The sequence below is a fragment of the Pelmatolapia mariae genome, linkage group LG4 (genome assembly GCF_036321145.2).
Source record: "Pelmatolapia mariae isolate MD_Pm_ZW linkage group LG4, Pm_UMD_F_2, whole genome shotgun sequence".
In the NCBI taxonomy this organism is placed as follows: domain Eukaryota; kingdom Metazoa; phylum Chordata; class Actinopteri; order Cichliformes; family Cichlidae; genus Pelmatolapia; species Pelmatolapia mariae.
This window is the reverse complement of record NC_086230.1, coordinates 32,255,835-32,274,458: the sequence shown is the minus strand read 5'-3', so window position 1 is coordinate 32,274,458 and position 18,624 is coordinate 32,255,835. Positions and strand designations below refer to the sequence as shown.

Sequence of the window (18,624 nt, the reverse complement as noted above, 5' to 3'; positions counted from 1 at the left end):
TTTTTATTTAACCTTTTTTCTCAGTCTTGGCGTCACTTAAACTCTTATTTTAAAAAAATTACAATGAAGAAAAGATATTTTTAATTTGCATAAATACACAAATGATGAAATGGTTAAAGGAAAGAATTGTTACGTAGCCCTGATCGTTCTCTGAGCAGCATCTCGGTTGTGTAAGACTTCATGGAAAACCCCTGCTGTTACAGGGAGAAGCAATAGAGACGAAGGACTCACCATCTTCATCACCTCCTTCCTCTGTGTTTTTTCTGCCCCTGCAGGCCAGTTCAGCCTGAACAAAATATTCCCTCATGGCCCACTAAAGGAAAATGAACAAATTCTAATTCCAAGGATTGAACGGTGGATTTGAACTGTTGTGTTGTGTAACTGTAACTCAGAACCGTTTCCCTTTCTCCACTCAGTTTTATTCTCTTGAGATTTTAACCATTTAAAGCCAAGTGTGTCATGTGTTACGTGACTTTAGTGAGTTTTTGAGACTTTATCAGTGTAACTTAAATAAATCACACAATACATTTTTAAGTTGTACAAAAATGATGAGGTTATTTTTTTAATTACAAAAAAAACTGCCTGATGTGGCGAATATGACACAAATTTAAATTCACATATGCATATTCATATTTATTTATTTAGAAATTATTATTAGAAGCACCGTTTTTTTCTTCTTTTCATGAATGAAGATCACATTATTTGTATGTTAACATTAAATAGGAGGTATCTACAGTATTCATGCCTGTCGCACATAAGCTCAATGCAATTCAGTTTCAATTCACCTTTATCTATATAGCACCAAATTACAACAACAGTTGCCCCGAGGTGCTTTATATCTGAGGTAAAGACCCTACAATGATACAAAGAAGACAAACCTAGGGTTGTTCTTTCTTCCTTCAGTCAGCGATGAACAGTAAGATGTTCTACCTTTACAGAGGGCTTTTTTATAATGTAGCAAACTGGCTTTCTAGGCTAAGTGACGATCTTCTAAATTGGTGTTACGCCACTTCGTCTTTAGCTAATGCATGTCTGCTTTAATTTGCACGTTTGGAGTTATAGGAGGGAGTTCAGTACTTCTGAATGGAGGCTCTCTTTCTCAGAGGAGCTACCCACTGCTGGGTAATCCATTATTGTAAATTTAAAAGTTATTAGGAAATTTTCAGACAAAAGAGGGCTTTCAGAAAAGAATAGAACAGAATAGAAATACTGTTAAATGTTCAGTTTCTATGCCAAATGTCAGAACAAGATCTAGAGCAGGGGTTACAGGCCCTTTAAGAATGTAGCCTCATGGGCAGTGTAGTCCGTGCTGCAGGGAGAATGGACTACCATACCCGTTATGTGTCTGTGAGCGCGAGGAGGGAGAAAAAGGAGAGTGGAAAAGTACGAGCTGTCACGGAGCAGAAACGGGAGCTGGAAGCATGTAAATATAATAATAACCACTGCAGCCAAGAAGAGTGCCTGACGAGCCCAGTTGTAAGTAAGCTATTAAGACTCGACTGTACACCGTGTTTGTGTTTCCTCCGAAACAATAAGTTCCGTTGGAGCAGCCTTTCAGCGCCTCTCTCTGTCTCTCGCTAGCAAAGTTGACCCAGACAACAAAGTAAAGCTATTTTTCGGCTACGAGCCCGACACGGAACCCGACGTATTAGTCAGAGGTCCCTTTACTACGGTTCGGAGCCGCGGACGTGGCCGAGGTAACGAGAGAGTGCAAACAAAAAGAAAACAATTTTCACTAGCAGTCAGAAACTAACGTCTACACTTATGTCTGCATTTTTATTATATTATGAACAAAATTATAGCAGAAGTGCAGCCACATGTCTGGCCAGAGAGAGAGGACCAATTTGTTTATTTGGTAGATCAATGAAAGGCTTCAGTTAGTTAAGAGTGAGAAAAAAAATGCATTCACAGTTTTGTCTTGTTATACAAAAAACAAACAAAACTATTAGTGGGTGTTTTCTGGTTTGTTTGGTGTTTTTTTGTTTGTTTGTTTGTTTTTATTTGTACTACGTGAACACTACAGTGGCACTTCAATGAGATGACGGTGCCAGCAGTGGCCTGTGGCTCATTTGAATTTGAGACCCCTGATCTCAAATTAAAGTGGTGGGTGGGTTCTTTTACATTTAGAGAAGCCATTTAATTATAATAAAAGATTAAATGCCGTGTCGACGCTGTCATTTTCAGTATGTGCACATATATATTAAGCTAAATAAGTTATCATATAAGTTATTGGTGCACCCTCTCCTCTGAACATTATGACACGACTGCTGCTGCTACAAATTTGAAGTTGAGGCTTGAAAAGAGCCAGTGTCCATCCTTTATTTACAGTCTATGTTTCTGCTATCAGAAAAATATTAAATGATAATAAAATGCAACGCGGGATCCTTTGTTAGGTTTTTAAAGGGTGGACAAACAAAACCACAAACAGGGAAACAAACTGAGAACAAAATGATGCTCTACAGAGTTTTATTCTCTATTCTTTTTCCACTGCTCAAACAAAGAAAGGAAGAGTAAAGCAGGAAATAAACACTATCTGTATTTGTCTGTATGAGTAATCTATTGGCCTTTTACTCCACATTTATCATTCTTACATTGTTATCCACACCCAAGAAAAACGTACAAGCTTTTAGAAAGCAAATAGCAGAAGGGTTTTTTTGTTGTTTGGTAAGGTCATGTCTTAAGGTCACTCGCTGCGTCTTTTACTTCATTTGTTTTTGGGGATGGTTGACGCAGGGAGAGCAGAGGTGAGGTCAGGATGTGTGAGATGGAGGGGAGGATCCCCCGCAGGGAGAATCAGAGGCTCGCTGTGAAAAACGAGCAAACAACCTGTCGGTGCTTCGTGCCTGAGATACAGGAAGAATATAAAAACTCTTAACATCCTCGGCTCGCAGACGCACACGGCCGAAGTAAAGTGCACAATTTGTCAACACAATCCTTTCTCATCTCTCTCAGCTGTCTGTCTGCCTCCAGGTCCCCCAGACGCTGCCGGACTCCCTGGCACCAGAGTCTGGCGACGCTGGGGGAAGATCTATCCCCAAGATATGAGCAGGAGAAACTCCACCCGAGAGGCTGCTGTACACACAGACAAACCTATTACATCCTCTGAGCTAATCGTTCTCTGAGAGCACGACAACACAAACATCCCCAGGACAGAAACATCACTCTTCCTCTGACTTGCTGCCGTTTTAAGAGTTTAGATTAAACTTTTTTTAGTCTTTAAAAGTGCTTGTGTTTCTAAAAAACAAAAGGAACAGTTTGGAATTATGTTTTTTATTTGTATATAAAATTGCACACACAAAAAGGCAATGTAAAGTTTTACAAAGGTTAGAGACTGTTTCTCGGTGGAGCAAGCTTCAAGAGGAGCTGATTGAAGCTCGGGCAGGTTCAGGGGTTAAGCCTGTTTCCTGGGACATACAGAGGGATTACAGGCCTGAACGTGAAGAGAGCAGTGAGGTCATTTTGTACTCTGCACATTTAATGTGTACAATCTGCTGCTCAAACTCACTTTTAAACCGCGAGGCAGGAAACATCATGACTGATTGTCTGCGGGAGAGCTGGAGCAGATCAGTGCCTGATTTCATCCTGAACTGTTTATGTTATGAAATCTCTTTGTGGGGTGAAAATCCACCGAGATCCAATGAGACTGTTAAACTTGTAGAATTCAGTAAAAATATATATTGTAGCAGGTCCTAATATAATTGATCAATTTTCTGAACTGATAAGTTATTTTTTTCTGAATTTAGGGGAAAAGTTTCAGTCCTTAAAATTACTTTCTAGTAGCTACAATAGAAATAGGCGGTAACAGTGGGAGTTTTTAAGGGAAAAAAGACGTAAATATGAGAGTAAGTATTTTCTGATCACATAAGAGCTGAGAAAACCGTCTTCTATAAAGTATATAATCATGCCCAAGGTCCTAAAGTTGGAAAATCTGTAAAATAAATCAGGAAATTAGGAAGATGCCAAAGTTTTAAAACATAGCAAAGACTCCTTTAAGTAAAACGTTAAAGGGAAGGGAGCTTCAAAGTGAAAATCAGACTGAAATAACAGATAGAAGAAATCGTTGTGCTCTAAGTAAAGGCAGGAAACATTACAATAAATAAATAAAAGCTCCTTCATCTACTCTTTTCTCTTCCTTCTTGTTTTGTAGCTGGAGTCTCCGGTTTTCTTGCACAATCAGGACTCTGAGGTCCCAGAGTGATCCTCCTGATTGATTATGTTGTCTGAAAACATGCTTGTGGGATCATCTTTTCTGATTTTCTATTAATCAAATGTCATCTGCAGTATTTCAGTTTTTAGGAAGTACTGCAGATAGTATTGTAAAAGGTTTTAAACCAATAATTTCATGACTTTGGTTTTATTTTGCTATCCGAGCTGAGTGCTGTGTGTTTAATACTGATACCACTAGGACTACTACTCATGAAGCACACTATGTATCTATAATGACCTTTAGTGTAGCTTATTCTGTATTAAAACTTGGTTGCAAACTTGTAATCTTACACCACACAAAGACTGTCTTCAGTGTGAAAAAAACAGAAGGTTTTGCACTAAAAATTGTAGCTTTCTTTATTTTTCATGTCATTATCTCAATATGAGTCGCTGTTTGATTTCTGCTCTCTTTGTAGAAAGGTTGTCTGGGTCAAAGTTGACCTGCAGCTTTACTTCTTCTAATGCTGATAACTGCTGCCCCCTGCTGTCCATCACACTCAAAATCCCCCAGATGTCCTGCACTGCAGCAACAGGTACAAACACGACCTGAGACATTCCACGTTATTTATCGCTGTTTTTATTTCCTGTTTTTCCCACCTCCGTGTGCCGTGCACGGGCAGAGATGATTTCCTTCGTGATAATCTCTGATTCTGTGACACCCGGAGGTCAACGGGTGCTGTAATCCATCTGGATTTGAACGTTTGGCAAAATCAAAATCATTGAAAAGACATTTTAGGAAGAAGCTGTGAAGCTGAGTCTTCTATTTGGTGTGTAAGCTCTATTTGAGTGGCTTTTTAGTGGCTTCTATTCAGCCAGATGGCTTCCTCAGTCAATCCCCAGTCACAATCAAGATTAAGATTACGCCACACACACACACACACACACAAGCGCTAAAATACGTCACATACACAGTAATTAAATATTCCCATGATGATGTAACACAGAATCTGTTGCTGTGTTACAACTGAAGCTATTAAAGAGAGCTAGGGATGGCAGAAATTCCAGGTTAGAGGAGAGATGAGGATTAAAGTATTTTTACCTCAAAGCCACACATCTACAGCGCTCGTCTGACACAGAGAGGAGGAAGAAGACAGGAGCGAGGCAGAGAGGATGGACAGAGGGCAGGGAGGGAGGGCAGATTGAAGAGGATAGAGAAAGAGAGCCCTGCTGTCACCAGGCTTGCTTAGTGTTCTTGGTGTGTAGCGGCTGTTGACGCCTTCTGCCTCTCCGTCCACTGAGGTGCTGGTTTCAGGGCCCTCTGGGCCGCCCAGCATGAAGCAGGCATCATGGGCTTTCTGGAAAACTACCAGGAGATTGACCCCGTCACTTTGAACCTTTGCATCCTTATCGCCAGCTACGTTATCTTGCTCCTCGTCTTCCTGATATCCTGTATAATGTATGACTGTCGGGGCAAAGATCCTACCAAGGAGTACGCTCCGGACCCACAACCCACTCCGTCTCCCATCAGGCTGGTGGTGATGCAGAGCTCCACAGCACCTGTGGGACGGTGGGACACAGCCAACATGATCACCACCTACCACGAGCCATCAAACTCAGACTTCAGGGAGAAGAAGAGCACGATGGTCTGAGTGCAACTTACCTCTGTTTATACCCAACTCATTTTTGTACATACATTGCTTTTTACATTTTTCTGGGGTTATTTTTTTTTCTTTTGCTTTGATTTTTTTCCTGGGACAATGCTACGATTTGACCTACATAGGACCAAACTTGGACGGTAAGGGAGAGTGACATGTGTTGATGTATTTAAGTACTGTGTGCATGCAGGTGAAATCCCTCTTTATCTCAAGGATCTAAAGGCAAAGCCTGCAGTCACCTCTGGAAAGCAAATGTCACAACCAATAAAAGACGAAGAATAAGAGGGGCATGTCTGTTGTGCTGACTGAAAAGAATGGGATGAAAGGTTCTGGATTAAGGTTAGAAAAACATATAAAGACGTGGGGTCTTGGTTTTTTTTAATTAATTTTAAAGACTATTAAAACGTGCCATTACGCAGAATAAATGTTCTTCAGTGTCTTTGGACTTTGCACCTCTTTGCCATATAAAACAGTCATCTTGGCTTTATTGAAACCGAGCGCTCAGAACTGGCTGCCGTTCAGGGGTCAGTGCTGAACAATTGTTTAAGGCAGGACTAACTGTCACCTCTTACATAACTCGAGGAAATGTGACGTGCATTGATGTAGTTGTTGAAAGTTTCTTATCAGGTTCCTGAGCGAGCATTATTAGATCCCCATCCCACGCACGTATAAATTTAATTTGCTTTCTATCTTAAACATTTCGATAAGAATAAGCAGCATAAAGCCGGGGTTAAGCTTGAAGTGTTTCCTTTTGTCTGCCACATCACTGAAGTGCAGATAAAGCATATCAAGGTGTCAGAAACAAGCGAGCACTCACGATAGCTGTGTTTGTCGAGCAAACAGTGCACAGTTAACATAAAGCTGCAGAGTGAGAGTAAGAGTGCACGAGAGGGTGTTATTAACGTTTCCATCTCTAAAGCTTTTCCAGGACTTGACTATGAGTCAGCATCTGTTTTTATGCTCCTTCCGGTTGTGATCAAACTGTTTACACTTTCACTTCAGGTCGTTTGTGTTGTTAATCTCGTGTGCCTTTTATTATTCTAACTGCTTGTTGTTGTTTTAATTCTAATATAAGTGATAACTGACAGGAATTCAGACCAGGTGTTACAATACAAACACCCAACGCACAGTCAGGTCTGAGTTTCAGAAATCAGACTGCCTCCTGATGGTTGTGTAGACCAATTTGATCACAGACACTGAGACGAAAACTAAAGATGTTTCCGGTACATTATGTTTTACTTTAGTTTAATGAGATTCTATTGTATCAGTTGGGCTTACTTTACTTACAGCCTTTCGTTTCCTTAAAGAAAGTAGCTAAAATAATGACTGAGAGCTCCTGGCTCTGTAATCTGAGGAAATAAATTTAAAAAGCAGAAAAGTCAATATTACAAACTAATTATCTCCTAACAGATGTAAAAGAACTGCACTTTTTTAAAAATTAATTTTAAGTAATTAATTTTAAAGACCTACTATCATTCCCTTTATCATTATTTAAATGTCAGTGAGAAAATAAAGAGCAGCAGTACAAAAAGCTGAATCATAGCTTGAACTCATCTGCATGTATTCTTTATATGATTGTTCGTAACCCCGTCGGTTTATTTCTCCATTTCTAATTTTGCTTCAGTGTTTCTTCATATTTCAGAGCAGACAGATATTTTTTCTGTTTCATGTTTGAGTCTGCTGGTGAATTCCCAGGAACGTCTGTATATTATATTTCTCTTTGTCTTTCTCTTCATTTTGTAAATTATGTTATTCGATTATTTTGTCTTTGTTTCAAACAGATTTTCAGAGACGACAGAAGAATTGTGATTATGTGTCTTTGCTTCAAGCACCCAGAGGCGACTCTTGGTGCTTTACATATAAAAGCACATGTTTCTGAACTGAACTGAATTTGCTTCACAACATTTTCTCCTGCAATTTGCAACTTGCCTGTTGCACATTTGGAGATATAAAATATTTTGTATTTAGTTTACATGATTGTTGTTAACTTTTCAGAAACAGTTTGGAGTATACGGAGTAATTATAGCTATAAAACACTGAAATCATGGTACAGGGACGTGTTTTGCAGTTTATTCATCAATGAGAGCTTCAGTCTCTAATTTCATTTTACAGAAACAAACATACAAAGACATCTGGGATTTAACAAAAGGAAACAACATTAAACTTGGAAAAAAACGAAACTAGCCGTCCTGTTTGCTGATTATTCTGGACATTGTGATTACGGCTGTGCTGTGCTGCCAGCCCTCAACAGAAATAGCTGTGTCTGAGTCTGGATCTAAAGTCTGGATGGCTCTCAGTGTAATCCTGGTTCTTCTAAGAAATGCACCATAAACAGATCACATTCATAAAAGAGGTCAGGATGATTCTTTGTAAAGGGAAAGGCTCGCCAAACAGAAGATAAATATACAACGGCTCCAGAAATAGCCTCAGTTAGATTCTCTCTGGTTTGTGCAAAAATTAAATCAATAAATAATTTTGATTGTGCAAATTAAAATAGTGCAACTAACATAAAAGATAAGGCACATAAACCTAATATAGCGTGATAGAGTAACTGAGTTTTACTTAACATCAATTTAAACACACAATTTTTTTTTTACCTGATTAAAAAGGAAACCAATTCATAACCAAAGGTCAAAGGTCAATTGGCAAAAGAGGGCCTAGTTTTTCTATGAGTTAAGAGATCTTTGCTACTGTTAAAACTGCACTTTTAGTTTATAATTTACAACCTTTTAATTATTATAAAATTACAACCTTTTAATATTTGTTTCACATAGTACGAATGCGTAGAATAGAATAGATTAGAATAGAATAGAATAGACCTTTATTATCCCATGGATGAGAAATTTATATAAAATATAAAAGGAAGACACAAAGTGGTCCTACATACATAAGCAACTGAAGTTTGTATATACAGGTAACAATGTACTGAAATATGTATAGAAACATTGTACAGAAACATGTATAACATGTATGAGGATAATTTCATGTACTGTACATGTACTATAGTACATGAGAGTAAAGGTGTTATTGTGGTCATGGGGTCCATGGATGGCTTAATCTCACAACATCGACAAGTCAAAGCCAAAAAACATCAAAACTGAACACCAATCACAGCACTCCTAAATAAATCTATAACATCTATAATAAACTACAGATTATTAAATAAAATATGGACAAAATGTGAATATGTGCACTAAGCACTAATTTCATTTAAGATAGGTCACTGCATTTAGTTTGGTGGTTAAATGTACTCACAGCAGACTTTAATTATATCATGCACACATCAAAATAACACTATAATATTTGAGTTAATGTTTCAATCACTCTAATTCTTGTATTTTTGCAGATTTCAGCTACTCTCACAATAGTTTCCCCTCCAAAATGAAAAATGTGATATCATGATCAATACTTTCCAGAATCTAATAGACATGAGACTTTAATAAAACTGAACAGATATATATGTATTATTAAAAATTCTTGCATATCGATGGAGTTGATTTTTTTTAAATGAGGCCAAATTATTTCTGTCTAATGAGGATGTGCTTCCCAGCTGGCACAGTTAAAGTACAGTCAGTTCTCATTCTTAATATTGGTTGTGGTATAGTAGATGTTGGCCTTTGACACTGAGGTGTGTAAAAAGAGGACAGGACGGCAGCCATGTTTTGATGCCCGCAGTAATCCTGCCTTTGTGCTTTCCATTACACAGAGCGGCAGGCTCAGCTTGGGTACGGAAAAGCAGCGGGATAGCTCCTGACCTAAATACTCTGTTTAGTTTTGCATTTTCATGCTGCGGTGACTGTGGCTCTGCCCGTCAGACCAGTTGTCCACCATTAACAGGCTCAGAGGTTCAGGCTCTGCCCTCTCTGCATGGCAATGGCATGCCAGCGTGCAGCGCAGGTTATTGGATGAATGAGAAGCTTTGTAAAATCACTGGGATTTAAAGGTGCTAATCCATTGTACTTTTATATTGTGCATCATGCTAAAGCCAAATTAAACATTTTTAAGTTTAAATAGTTATTTAGACTTAAAAACGTTTCATTCCTGTGACATTTTCTTTCTTTCGAATGTAGTTAAACAGATTATTCATGATTAACTAACACTTATTTATTTTATTATATTCAATTCTGTTTTTTCACTATGGATGTGTGCAGCCGGTGTCATCATGTTTGTGATTCTGGACATACATCATTTTGCACTAGTTGTTATTTACGAAAGACGAGAAAAGGAAAATAAGCTGTTTCTGTGTTTGTAGTTAATATTAAATTGCATCTATTAAATAGATGAGGAAAACTGTGACACCATGAGTGGAGTGAGTGAGTGATGACAGACAGTAAAGAGTGTAAAGTAATCCTCTGCTCAATGTCAAAGTAAAGCCCTGTGATGGAAAACTTTAATGTTTCTATTAAAGGTTTGCAACATAATGAGACAAAGCAAAAACATACTGTAAGTAGCGTGACACTGATTGTCCTTTCTTTGAGAAAGCAAAAGGAAACTAAGAAATCTTAAGTTGAGGTACGATGAAAAGACTTTTAAGTTATGACAACTTAAGTGATAACAGACAGATGAGTGAGTCATATAAACTGAAACTGTCTGAGGTTATTTTATAAGCAATTTGCAATCAAAAAGTGCATGAAAAATATCGTTAATTTTAAATAAAATAAAGCAACTATTTGCCTTCATTTTTTAGTAAAGTTATGTTTGGAGTTTGTGGTGACACTTTGAAAACATTCAGTACATTTATTTCATTCCGGCAATGCACATGTACATGAAAGGGATATTCTATTCTATTCTATTCTATTCTATTCAAACTGGAAATTTCACAGTTGGTTCATTTAGCTAATATGCAACAACCAAATGATGTCTTAAATACTAATTTCCTTAATACCTCCCCTCCCCCTCATCACCCGCTGGATATTACCCATGGACTTTGCATTCTACCCTGAAACAGTAAACCAATTACAAAGCTGTTTAACCCCACGTCACATGTACACATAAAGCCTCTTTTATTCCAAGGGCACTAATCTATACGTTTCCCCTACAAGACAAATCTACTAAGAGCCGAGAGCCGTGCATTCTCTTTGGTTTTCTACTAATCCTGCATTAGTATTCACATGTGGAGGACTGAGTTGTGTTTTCCACCTTGTGTTGTCGGCAGTAAATGGTTTTAAGGAAACTGAAAGTTCTCCAGGTGCACCATAAGCATACCTGAACCCTGACCCCGGGCTATCAGGAAGATTAGATAATGTTCTTTTCACTAACTGTAGCTATTCATACAGTTGCAGAGAGATTACAAAGATTTGACTTGTTTTAGCTGTGGTTACACACAAGCCTGAAGTAAAACAGAAAGCTGGCCTCTGTATCAGATGAAAATACTCAGATTCTAGCATCACAGGGTCAGGATGTGGCGTGGCTTGATGAGAAAACAAGGAACAGGTGTGTGGGGACTAGAAATGATCGGCAAAGCAGGAAATGCTGAAGAGCATGTCACATTTTACTGTAAAAATCCCCATGTTTACACTTTGGAAGCATTTACGTCATCTACAAAGACAGGTTGGACTTGTATTTCCAAAACCTAATCAGTGAGAACGTAGTCGCTATTAACTAAAAAATTTTAGATACAAGCCCCCAGTTTGTGGCTATCATAGAGCGCCCTACATTCAATCAGAAATATGGATTGAGATTAAAAAAAATGATAAAAACTTGGTGATTTTAAACAATTATTCCAGATTAAAGATGACCAAAGACACTCAAATGCAAGTTAAATAACACAGACTAGGCTCAGCTTACTCTAAATTGCTGTTGTAATTCATTTTCAAAATAAAGTAGTACATTTAGGAATTTCCATAATTATATAAACATTTCTCAGTCTCCTTTTGATATTTCTGGATTAACGCAATTAGTTTATAAAATAATCAAACAATAAATTATGGCAGGAATGAAATATTACACTCAGCAGACTGAAACCTTAGATTTCTGCCGCATTTTTGGTCAAATTTTTACTGTAGAAAAATAAAATGCAAAGAGTCTGTCAGAGCAGCGCTGCAGCTGTAGTTTGTTAGTGTAATAATGTAATCATTCTTTATCATAATCATTCTGACGGCTGGGTAAATCCTGTTCTAACAGATGTGTCAGTGCTAACAGGACAGAAGTAACGCATCACAATCTAATTACAGGTCCTTTGGAATAATTTCACAAATATGGAGAAGTTTGTATAAAGGCTTTTAGGTCTCCAGCGTGAGCTTCATGACTCAGTAAAACACAAGCTGCTTCATCTGAATTCTCTGACTGGGCTGTTGTTGGTCGAGCTGCACTGGAGGCGTAGTATTTCCATGAGACAATAAAATGCAAAGTAAAATGACCATTTGGTTCCATTGCTTTGATCCCTTTTATAACTTTTCATCTTAATTCTCACTAAATCATTGAATAACTCTTAAATTCAGTTTGAGAAGAGGTCTGCTCAGGCAAACCAATTAAAAAAGATATATGATAAAAGAATAACAAATAACTAGTGCTGGACTCTGCAGTTCTTCTGGGCTTTTGTGAGTGAGTTTCAGGCCATTGTTTAGCTTTCTAGTCCATACTTTTACTCTTCAAGTTCATTGTCTTTTTTTCAAATGCAACAGTCACTTATTTACAGAGCACCTGATGATCGTGTAGCAGCTGAGGAAGAATGGTAGCGACCAAGAACAGAGCTAAAGGAGAGTAAACAGAAGGCTGGAAATGTGACAAAAGACTGATAATGATAGTTTCTAACTCTAAATGAACACAACACCTCAAATTAATTAGTTAATTATTGGTTTATTTTAGTTGAGATAGAAGGAAAATACAAATCTGCTTGATGTTCTGAACAGTAGGGCTTTGGTGAAGCACTGGGTGTTGTTTTCTGTGACAATAGTATTGGAGCCAGTAAGATGAGGTTGCAGCTTTAAATCCAGTCACTGCCCTCATAGTGACAGGAGTAGGTGCAAATTGATACAGCTGCTCCCGCGATTCAAGAGTGCAGGTTACACAGCAGGGAAACTCCATCCAGCTGAGAAGGTGATCAGTGCAAGTGAGACACAGACAGACCTGATTGTTTAGGGACAGGAAGCTACCCTGGGCTGCTGTGACAGGCTGCCACCTGCAGCTCTCAGGTCAGTGTCAACTAAGAGAGAAACCGAACAGAAGAAGGCATTGTCCTTTGACACATGGCCTCTGGCACTCTTCCATTGTCTGTGCCAACGTCCTTTTTAAAACTCCACCAAGCACAATGAGCTGTTTGTCTTTGTCTGGATCAATCCTATTCTCTGCCCTCACTGGTGCAGTAACTGCTGTGTGCTGACTTTTATTTACAGTGACAGGCTACACCCAAGAGGGGTGTACAATTTCCGATGTGCAATATAGCCAGATTTTTGTGGTATTTACTAAAAATATTCAAATTCTTTGAGCTATAAAACATTCGTAGACAGAGAAGTTGGTACGAATGCTCTGAGGCTAAAACTGTACGGCGTGAACTTCATTAATCCGAAGGATTTCACTTCAGTCTTACATAAACACTCTCTCACGGCTCTCTTATAGCTAAGGGGCACTGGTCAAGTTGTGGTGCTATTATGTAACAAGGCTGTCACAGTGTGATACTGTCTGTAGTTCACTCTCTGCCTGTGTGAGTCAGTCTGCTGCTGCATAAACTCGTGCTGCACCATAAGAAACTTTTGAGATAAAGCGGCCCATTTTTCATGTTTTAAGCCTACTGTAAAATCTGTCATATGATTAATATCTGCAAAAAGAAGCTGAAACTGAGTTAAAGCATTACATGCTAAGATTTCATGGTGACTGCATACTGTAGGGACAACAACTGTGATATGTACCACATCCCCCAACTTAGGAGATCTTCCCACAGAGCTTGTTTTGCTTACTAGAACAGCAGCAGACTACTGAGTGTGCACAGCCTGGCATATTTTAGGAAACTTAGAAATCACTTGAGAACAAGACTTTTGTAAATGTCCTGCCTGTGGTACAAATTTACACGAAACATTAAAACAAATTCAACATCTTGTTTTAATTTGCAGTAAGTCAGTAAAAAATTAAACAAATCAAACAATGGTTAGGAAACCATTGTTCCCATATTTACAGAGTTTAACGTCAAAGGTCAAACAGTTCCTAATAAACTGAAGTTTAATGATGATGGACAGCAGCCGGAAATCTTTGCAAACTATTAAAAAACCGGCATATTAATGACTTGTTGTAAAGCTGTAAAAGTGCTGGTAAATCATTAATTAACTTTCAATTGAGCCTTACGCATCTTAGAAGGTGAAAAGACTAATTGTGTTTTATTATTATTCTTTCAACGATCATTGCCATAAACTGTGCCATTGTCAGTATTTTAACTGTCAACCAAAAGTGACACATGCCTCTGCAGGATCCCGCCCAGCTGAGGTCTGATTGGTCGTTTTCCGACGTCGTTGCTCTTCATTGGCTCATGCCGTGCCACTCAGCATCTCACCACTGCTGTGACTCTGTGCTGCTCAAAAAGAAATCATATTTTTTGTAGAGCGGATCAGCGGGGAGCAGCTCGTCTTTGGCCGGCGGGGTTGCTTATTTGCGGGGGTGTTTTTAGTTTGTCTTGGCTGCCAGGGGGTGCTTATGGATCTTTATTGCGTAAAGAAGAGGCAGTGAGTCAGTATTTGCTGCAGAATGGTACTACGAAAAAGACTAAAATGGTGCCTTTGCAGCAGGGGTATTAATTTTGCCGGTGCCTTGTAGCCGTAGTGCAAGTTAGCTTATGAACAGCAGAACGTAGCCGACTAGCTAATGCTAGGCCTTTCGTTTCCTTTGGCTTGTCAGGACAGTTTATTGTTTTATCCCTCCCTCTTTAAAGCTGGGCTTTTGCTCTTTATTTTGCTGGCTGTGGTCCATTTTTCGTTGCTTCCCGCGGTTAAAAAAGACACCGGAATGAAGCGTGTGAACAGCTTTCAGAGGTAAGCGGAAATCTAAAAAACGAAAAATGCTGTTTTGGTTGTGCCTGGATGAGATTGGAGAAAATACAGGGAGATTTCAATGCTACATACTTTTATAAAGCACTCAGTGTTTAGGTTCCTCTTCCTACTGGCCGTTAGCAAAGAGCTGTTTTAGACAAACGAAAGGAACTTTCACTTTAAATATCGAAACGTTTAAATTTTAACAAACTGGCGCTAAACTGTGATTTAACATTAATAATTCAGTCTACGAGTGCTAATAAATTATTTTTCGAACACTGGTTTTAAAATAGTGCTTCATTTTCTGGCCTCGACTTACATCTTACACTGTTTTCTGCGTTATATGTAATTTTAATTTGAATCTTTTGGTTCGGAGACAGTAAAATAAGCTAATGGCAGATGTTGTTGTTGTTAATTCTAGACTATTTAATATGATCACACTGAGCCACTGTTTATAATGATTTGGTTTATTTTTTAAATAAAGTTTAAAACAAAATCATAATTTACTTGAAACTGTGTACAGACTTTTTTCAGTGCAGGAGAGTAAGTGTGATTTGAGCAGTATTTGCATTTTTCAGTGTTAAGAAAAATATATTTCTAAGCGTTAAATGTGAGAATATTGTTGTTCATCTGTTTGCTGGTATTTCTTTTTTTGTACTTGGAAGGTAGGATAGCTCTAATGATAAGAATAAAGGCCAGACACATATATAAGCACATATACAACATGTAACCTATGTTAATTGTTTTTGCACGGGTTGTGTAATATGTGATGATAGAATGAATAAATAAATGTACATAAATATTCAAAATTCAGTGTACACATATTGTCTAGATAGAAGTTCTTCTTTTGGATGCTTTTGTTTTTAGGGACATCCACAGCTCAAACTTTGTCTCCACCTGAGCTGTCCCTCTGATGTAATTAAATCCACATTTTCCCCTCTTAAAGCGCAGATACTGAAGGGTGGGTTTGTTGGTGAGGTGCCGTGGGGTCTTTTAATGTTTTGTTCTGTTTGTTTTTGTGTGTGTTTCAGGTTCATGAACAGACGGGCCTCTGCAAACTGCCGCTACCAGCCTACCTGCTATGAGCATGCTGCAAACTTTTACACCCATGCAGTGAGTGGCTCCAAACAGTTTAGGCCTCCGTGTAATTTCACAGTTGCTCTTTAACTGGCCATGTCTTAATAATTAATTTATTCTGTGATTTCTCCCTCATCCTTGCAGCTCCTCATTGTGCCAGCATTCGTGGGGATGACGCTGCTGCACTGTCTGTCGGACAACCGCTGGGAGAGGATCACGGCCTGGGTGTACGGCATGGGCCTGTGTGCCCTCTTCCTCGTCTCCACTGTGTTTCATATCATCACCTGGAAGAAGAGTCACATGAGGTGAGGACCGAAGCAATAATAGGCACTCAGGCAGAAGATTCATGCCAGAAATACTCGTGGGTGTGTGTGTTTGTATTAGTTTTGTTCCATCCTTTACACAAGGATTGTTTCCAAAGTGGAGCGTTTAGTCTGCACAGGTTCTTTTATTTTTGGAAATTGCCCACATTCTCTGTGCCATTCCTCTGACTTCCTGTCCTCATCATCTGCTTCGTGCATCCATTAAAAAAAAATCTGGTTCTATTTTAAGTGATGCAAAGCAGACGGACCCTTATGGCCCACTTCTAATCTGTGCTTGAGGTCATCTCATGGAATTTCAAGTATTACCTTGAGTGACTGTTCTAATAAAAGCTTTCATACATACGATCAGTCTCCGTATATCGTGAGCTTTTTGGAAAACACACGTTTGGACAGTCCTTTGTTTTCTTGTTATTAAGTAATTAAAATATACTGATGATATTTGGTGTGAGCTAAATGAATAAAATCAAATCTTTGTTGCTTTGCTTTCACAAATACTTTGTGGCTTTTAGGTAGTTATACGCTGCCATCTTTCATTCTCATCCATCGGCCATTTTTCTGTCATTGTATCATTTTTGCTCTGGTTTTCACTGCGCAGGACATAATACTACATATTCAGACGCCGCTGCGAATTACAACATTACTGTGTATCGAGTAATTTTGGACACAGTCAGTATAAACACTAGAGAAGATATTCTTGTTCCCACTGGAAATAACATTACTCTGTTACTCCACCGTTGACAAGGATGCCATCATGCTTTTCTTTCTTTAGCGTGTTTGTGTTCTTCACGAGGTTTCACACTTCATGCTCTTTCTGTTTCCTTATTTCTTTTGCTTTTTTAAAATCATGTGAGTGGGTGTGGTGCTTCTCATACTTTGATACTGTGAAATGTTGACCTGTTCTGGTGACTCGTATGTCCCATCTTCTTTTGTTTACCTTTAGCGTGTTAGCAAATTCACTCTGTTTGCATTTGCGTCACGCTGCAGACAAATGACCTGCGACCTCATTGTTATTTTTTGGTTGGTTCTTTGTCTGTCCTGCTCAGACAATAATTTCCATACACTTGCAAATTACTCACTGCTGGTATGGAAACACAATCTCACTTCCTGTTAGCCGGAAATGTTTCCCCCTATGTGGGCATGAAAATGATGCTTGTTGAGGGAAAAGGCATAAACCTGAGTGTCGTCTGTTTCAGGTCAGTGGAGCACTGCTTTCACATGTGTGACAGAGTGGTCATCTATTTCTTCATTGCTGCCTCCTACACACCTTGGTGAGTGTCAGACAGAGAGCATGATATACTCCTCTGGACTTGAGTCATACATGGAGATCTAACTTGATCTAATTTGGATTTTGTCCTCATCTTTATTCAGGTTGAACCTGCGTGAACTGGGCCCCCTCGCAGGACACATGCGCTGGTTTGTGTGGCTCATGGCTGCTGCTGGAACCATTTATGTCTTCAACTACCATGAAAAGTGAGTTTATGTCACAGTGAGCTCACCAAGTATTTTTCACTCTTCATTCTTTTTTACATTTTATTGAGAAAGCCAAGAAAGAAAAATCACAATAGCTAGAAATGTCTTTCTGTGTTAGTCTGAAGTAACCACAGTGCTTCGAAACTCTTCCCTGGATACAAAACACTTCTCAAAACTCTACACTCATGCCCGAAAATCCGTTTTCCTCATGATTTCACTTTGTCACATCCTCCAAACGCCGCCTGTGTCAGATCTGATTGGATCTCGCAGATTTGTGCAGGTTTTCGGGCAGGTTTGACGAGCTGTCTGTCTTCCATTTCATTGTTTGCGTTCAGCCACGGTAATGGGACCGCATCGCCTTTCATGCCCTAAATATTGTCCCCTGCGGGTTTCCACAGCAATAGCTGAGCCGGATTGTCCAACCACGTCAGCGAGGATAAACACTTTTTTCTTTTGTCTGTTAGTTTTTGTCATTGAACCACATCTTGTGGTGATTTATGATAAGATAAAGTAGCTCGAGTCGGTGTGAAGCAAGCTGAGACTTCTTCTAAACTTTTTTTATTTTTATGTTTTATGTATATTTATTTAAGTGTTTTTTTTTTTTAAGTACTGCATTATGGAGATTATATGAAAGCAGTATGACCTTTTTTTTTTGCTCTTAGAGTTTGAGGTTAACATCTCCCCGCCTTGCTTGTGTTTCACATTTCCTTTGCATCGCACAGACCTCGTAAACACACACTTTCCCCCCTTTTTTGTCTCCACAGGTATAAACTCGTTGAGCTGGCCTTCTATTTGACGATGGGATTTTTTCCCGCATCTGTGGTGACATCAATGGTAATATATATTTTTATTGATACAAGCACAATCACATTCAGCTTAAGTCTTAAACCCTCACATCACTTCTTCATCTCAGCTGATAAACAGAACATGCGGCAGCTGCAGGGTGGAGCTGTTAGCAGTGTGTCTTACTTCCTCTTTAGAGTGTTTGACAAGAGTTCA

The 18,624-nt window shown here is 38.8% G+C and overlaps 2 protein-coding genes across 3 annotated transcripts in view; both read left to right on the top strand.

Annotated features, from left to right (window-relative positions):
* Positions 1–5,182: 5,182 nt before the first annotated feature.
* LOC134626542 (small integral membrane protein 36-like) lies at positions 5,183–5,802 on the top strand. The gene has a single exon (XM_063472452.1). It carries the CDS (start codon positions 5,493–5,495, stop codon positions 5,793–5,795), a length of 303 nt encoding a protein of 100 aa, XP_063328522.1. The 5' UTR covers positions 5,183–5,492; the 3' UTR covers positions 5,796–5,802.
* Positions 5,803–5,838: 36 nt separating this feature from the next.
* mmd (monocyte to macrophage differentiation-associated) overlaps positions 5,839–18,624 on the top strand; it is a 19,130-nt gene continuing 6,344 nt past the window's right edge. Inside the window, exons 1-6 of one of the 2 annotated variants that reach the window (XM_063472451.1) lie at positions 5,839–5,941; positions 15,787–15,868; positions 15,977–16,137; positions 17,349–17,423; positions 17,524–17,625; positions 18,390–18,459. In XM_063472451.1, the coding sequence (XP_063328521.1) occupies positions 5,904–5,941; positions 15,787–15,868; positions 15,977–16,137; positions 17,349–17,423; positions 17,524–17,625; positions 18,390–18,459 (528 nt within the window). In that variant the 5' untranslated portion in view covers positions 5,839–5,903. Of the gene's footprint in view, positions 5,942–14,136; positions 14,759–15,786; positions 15,869–15,976; positions 16,138–17,348; positions 17,424–17,523; positions 17,626–18,389; positions 18,460–18,624 lie in introns of those variants that run through there. The other variant, XM_063472450.1, reaches the window with a different exon arrangement.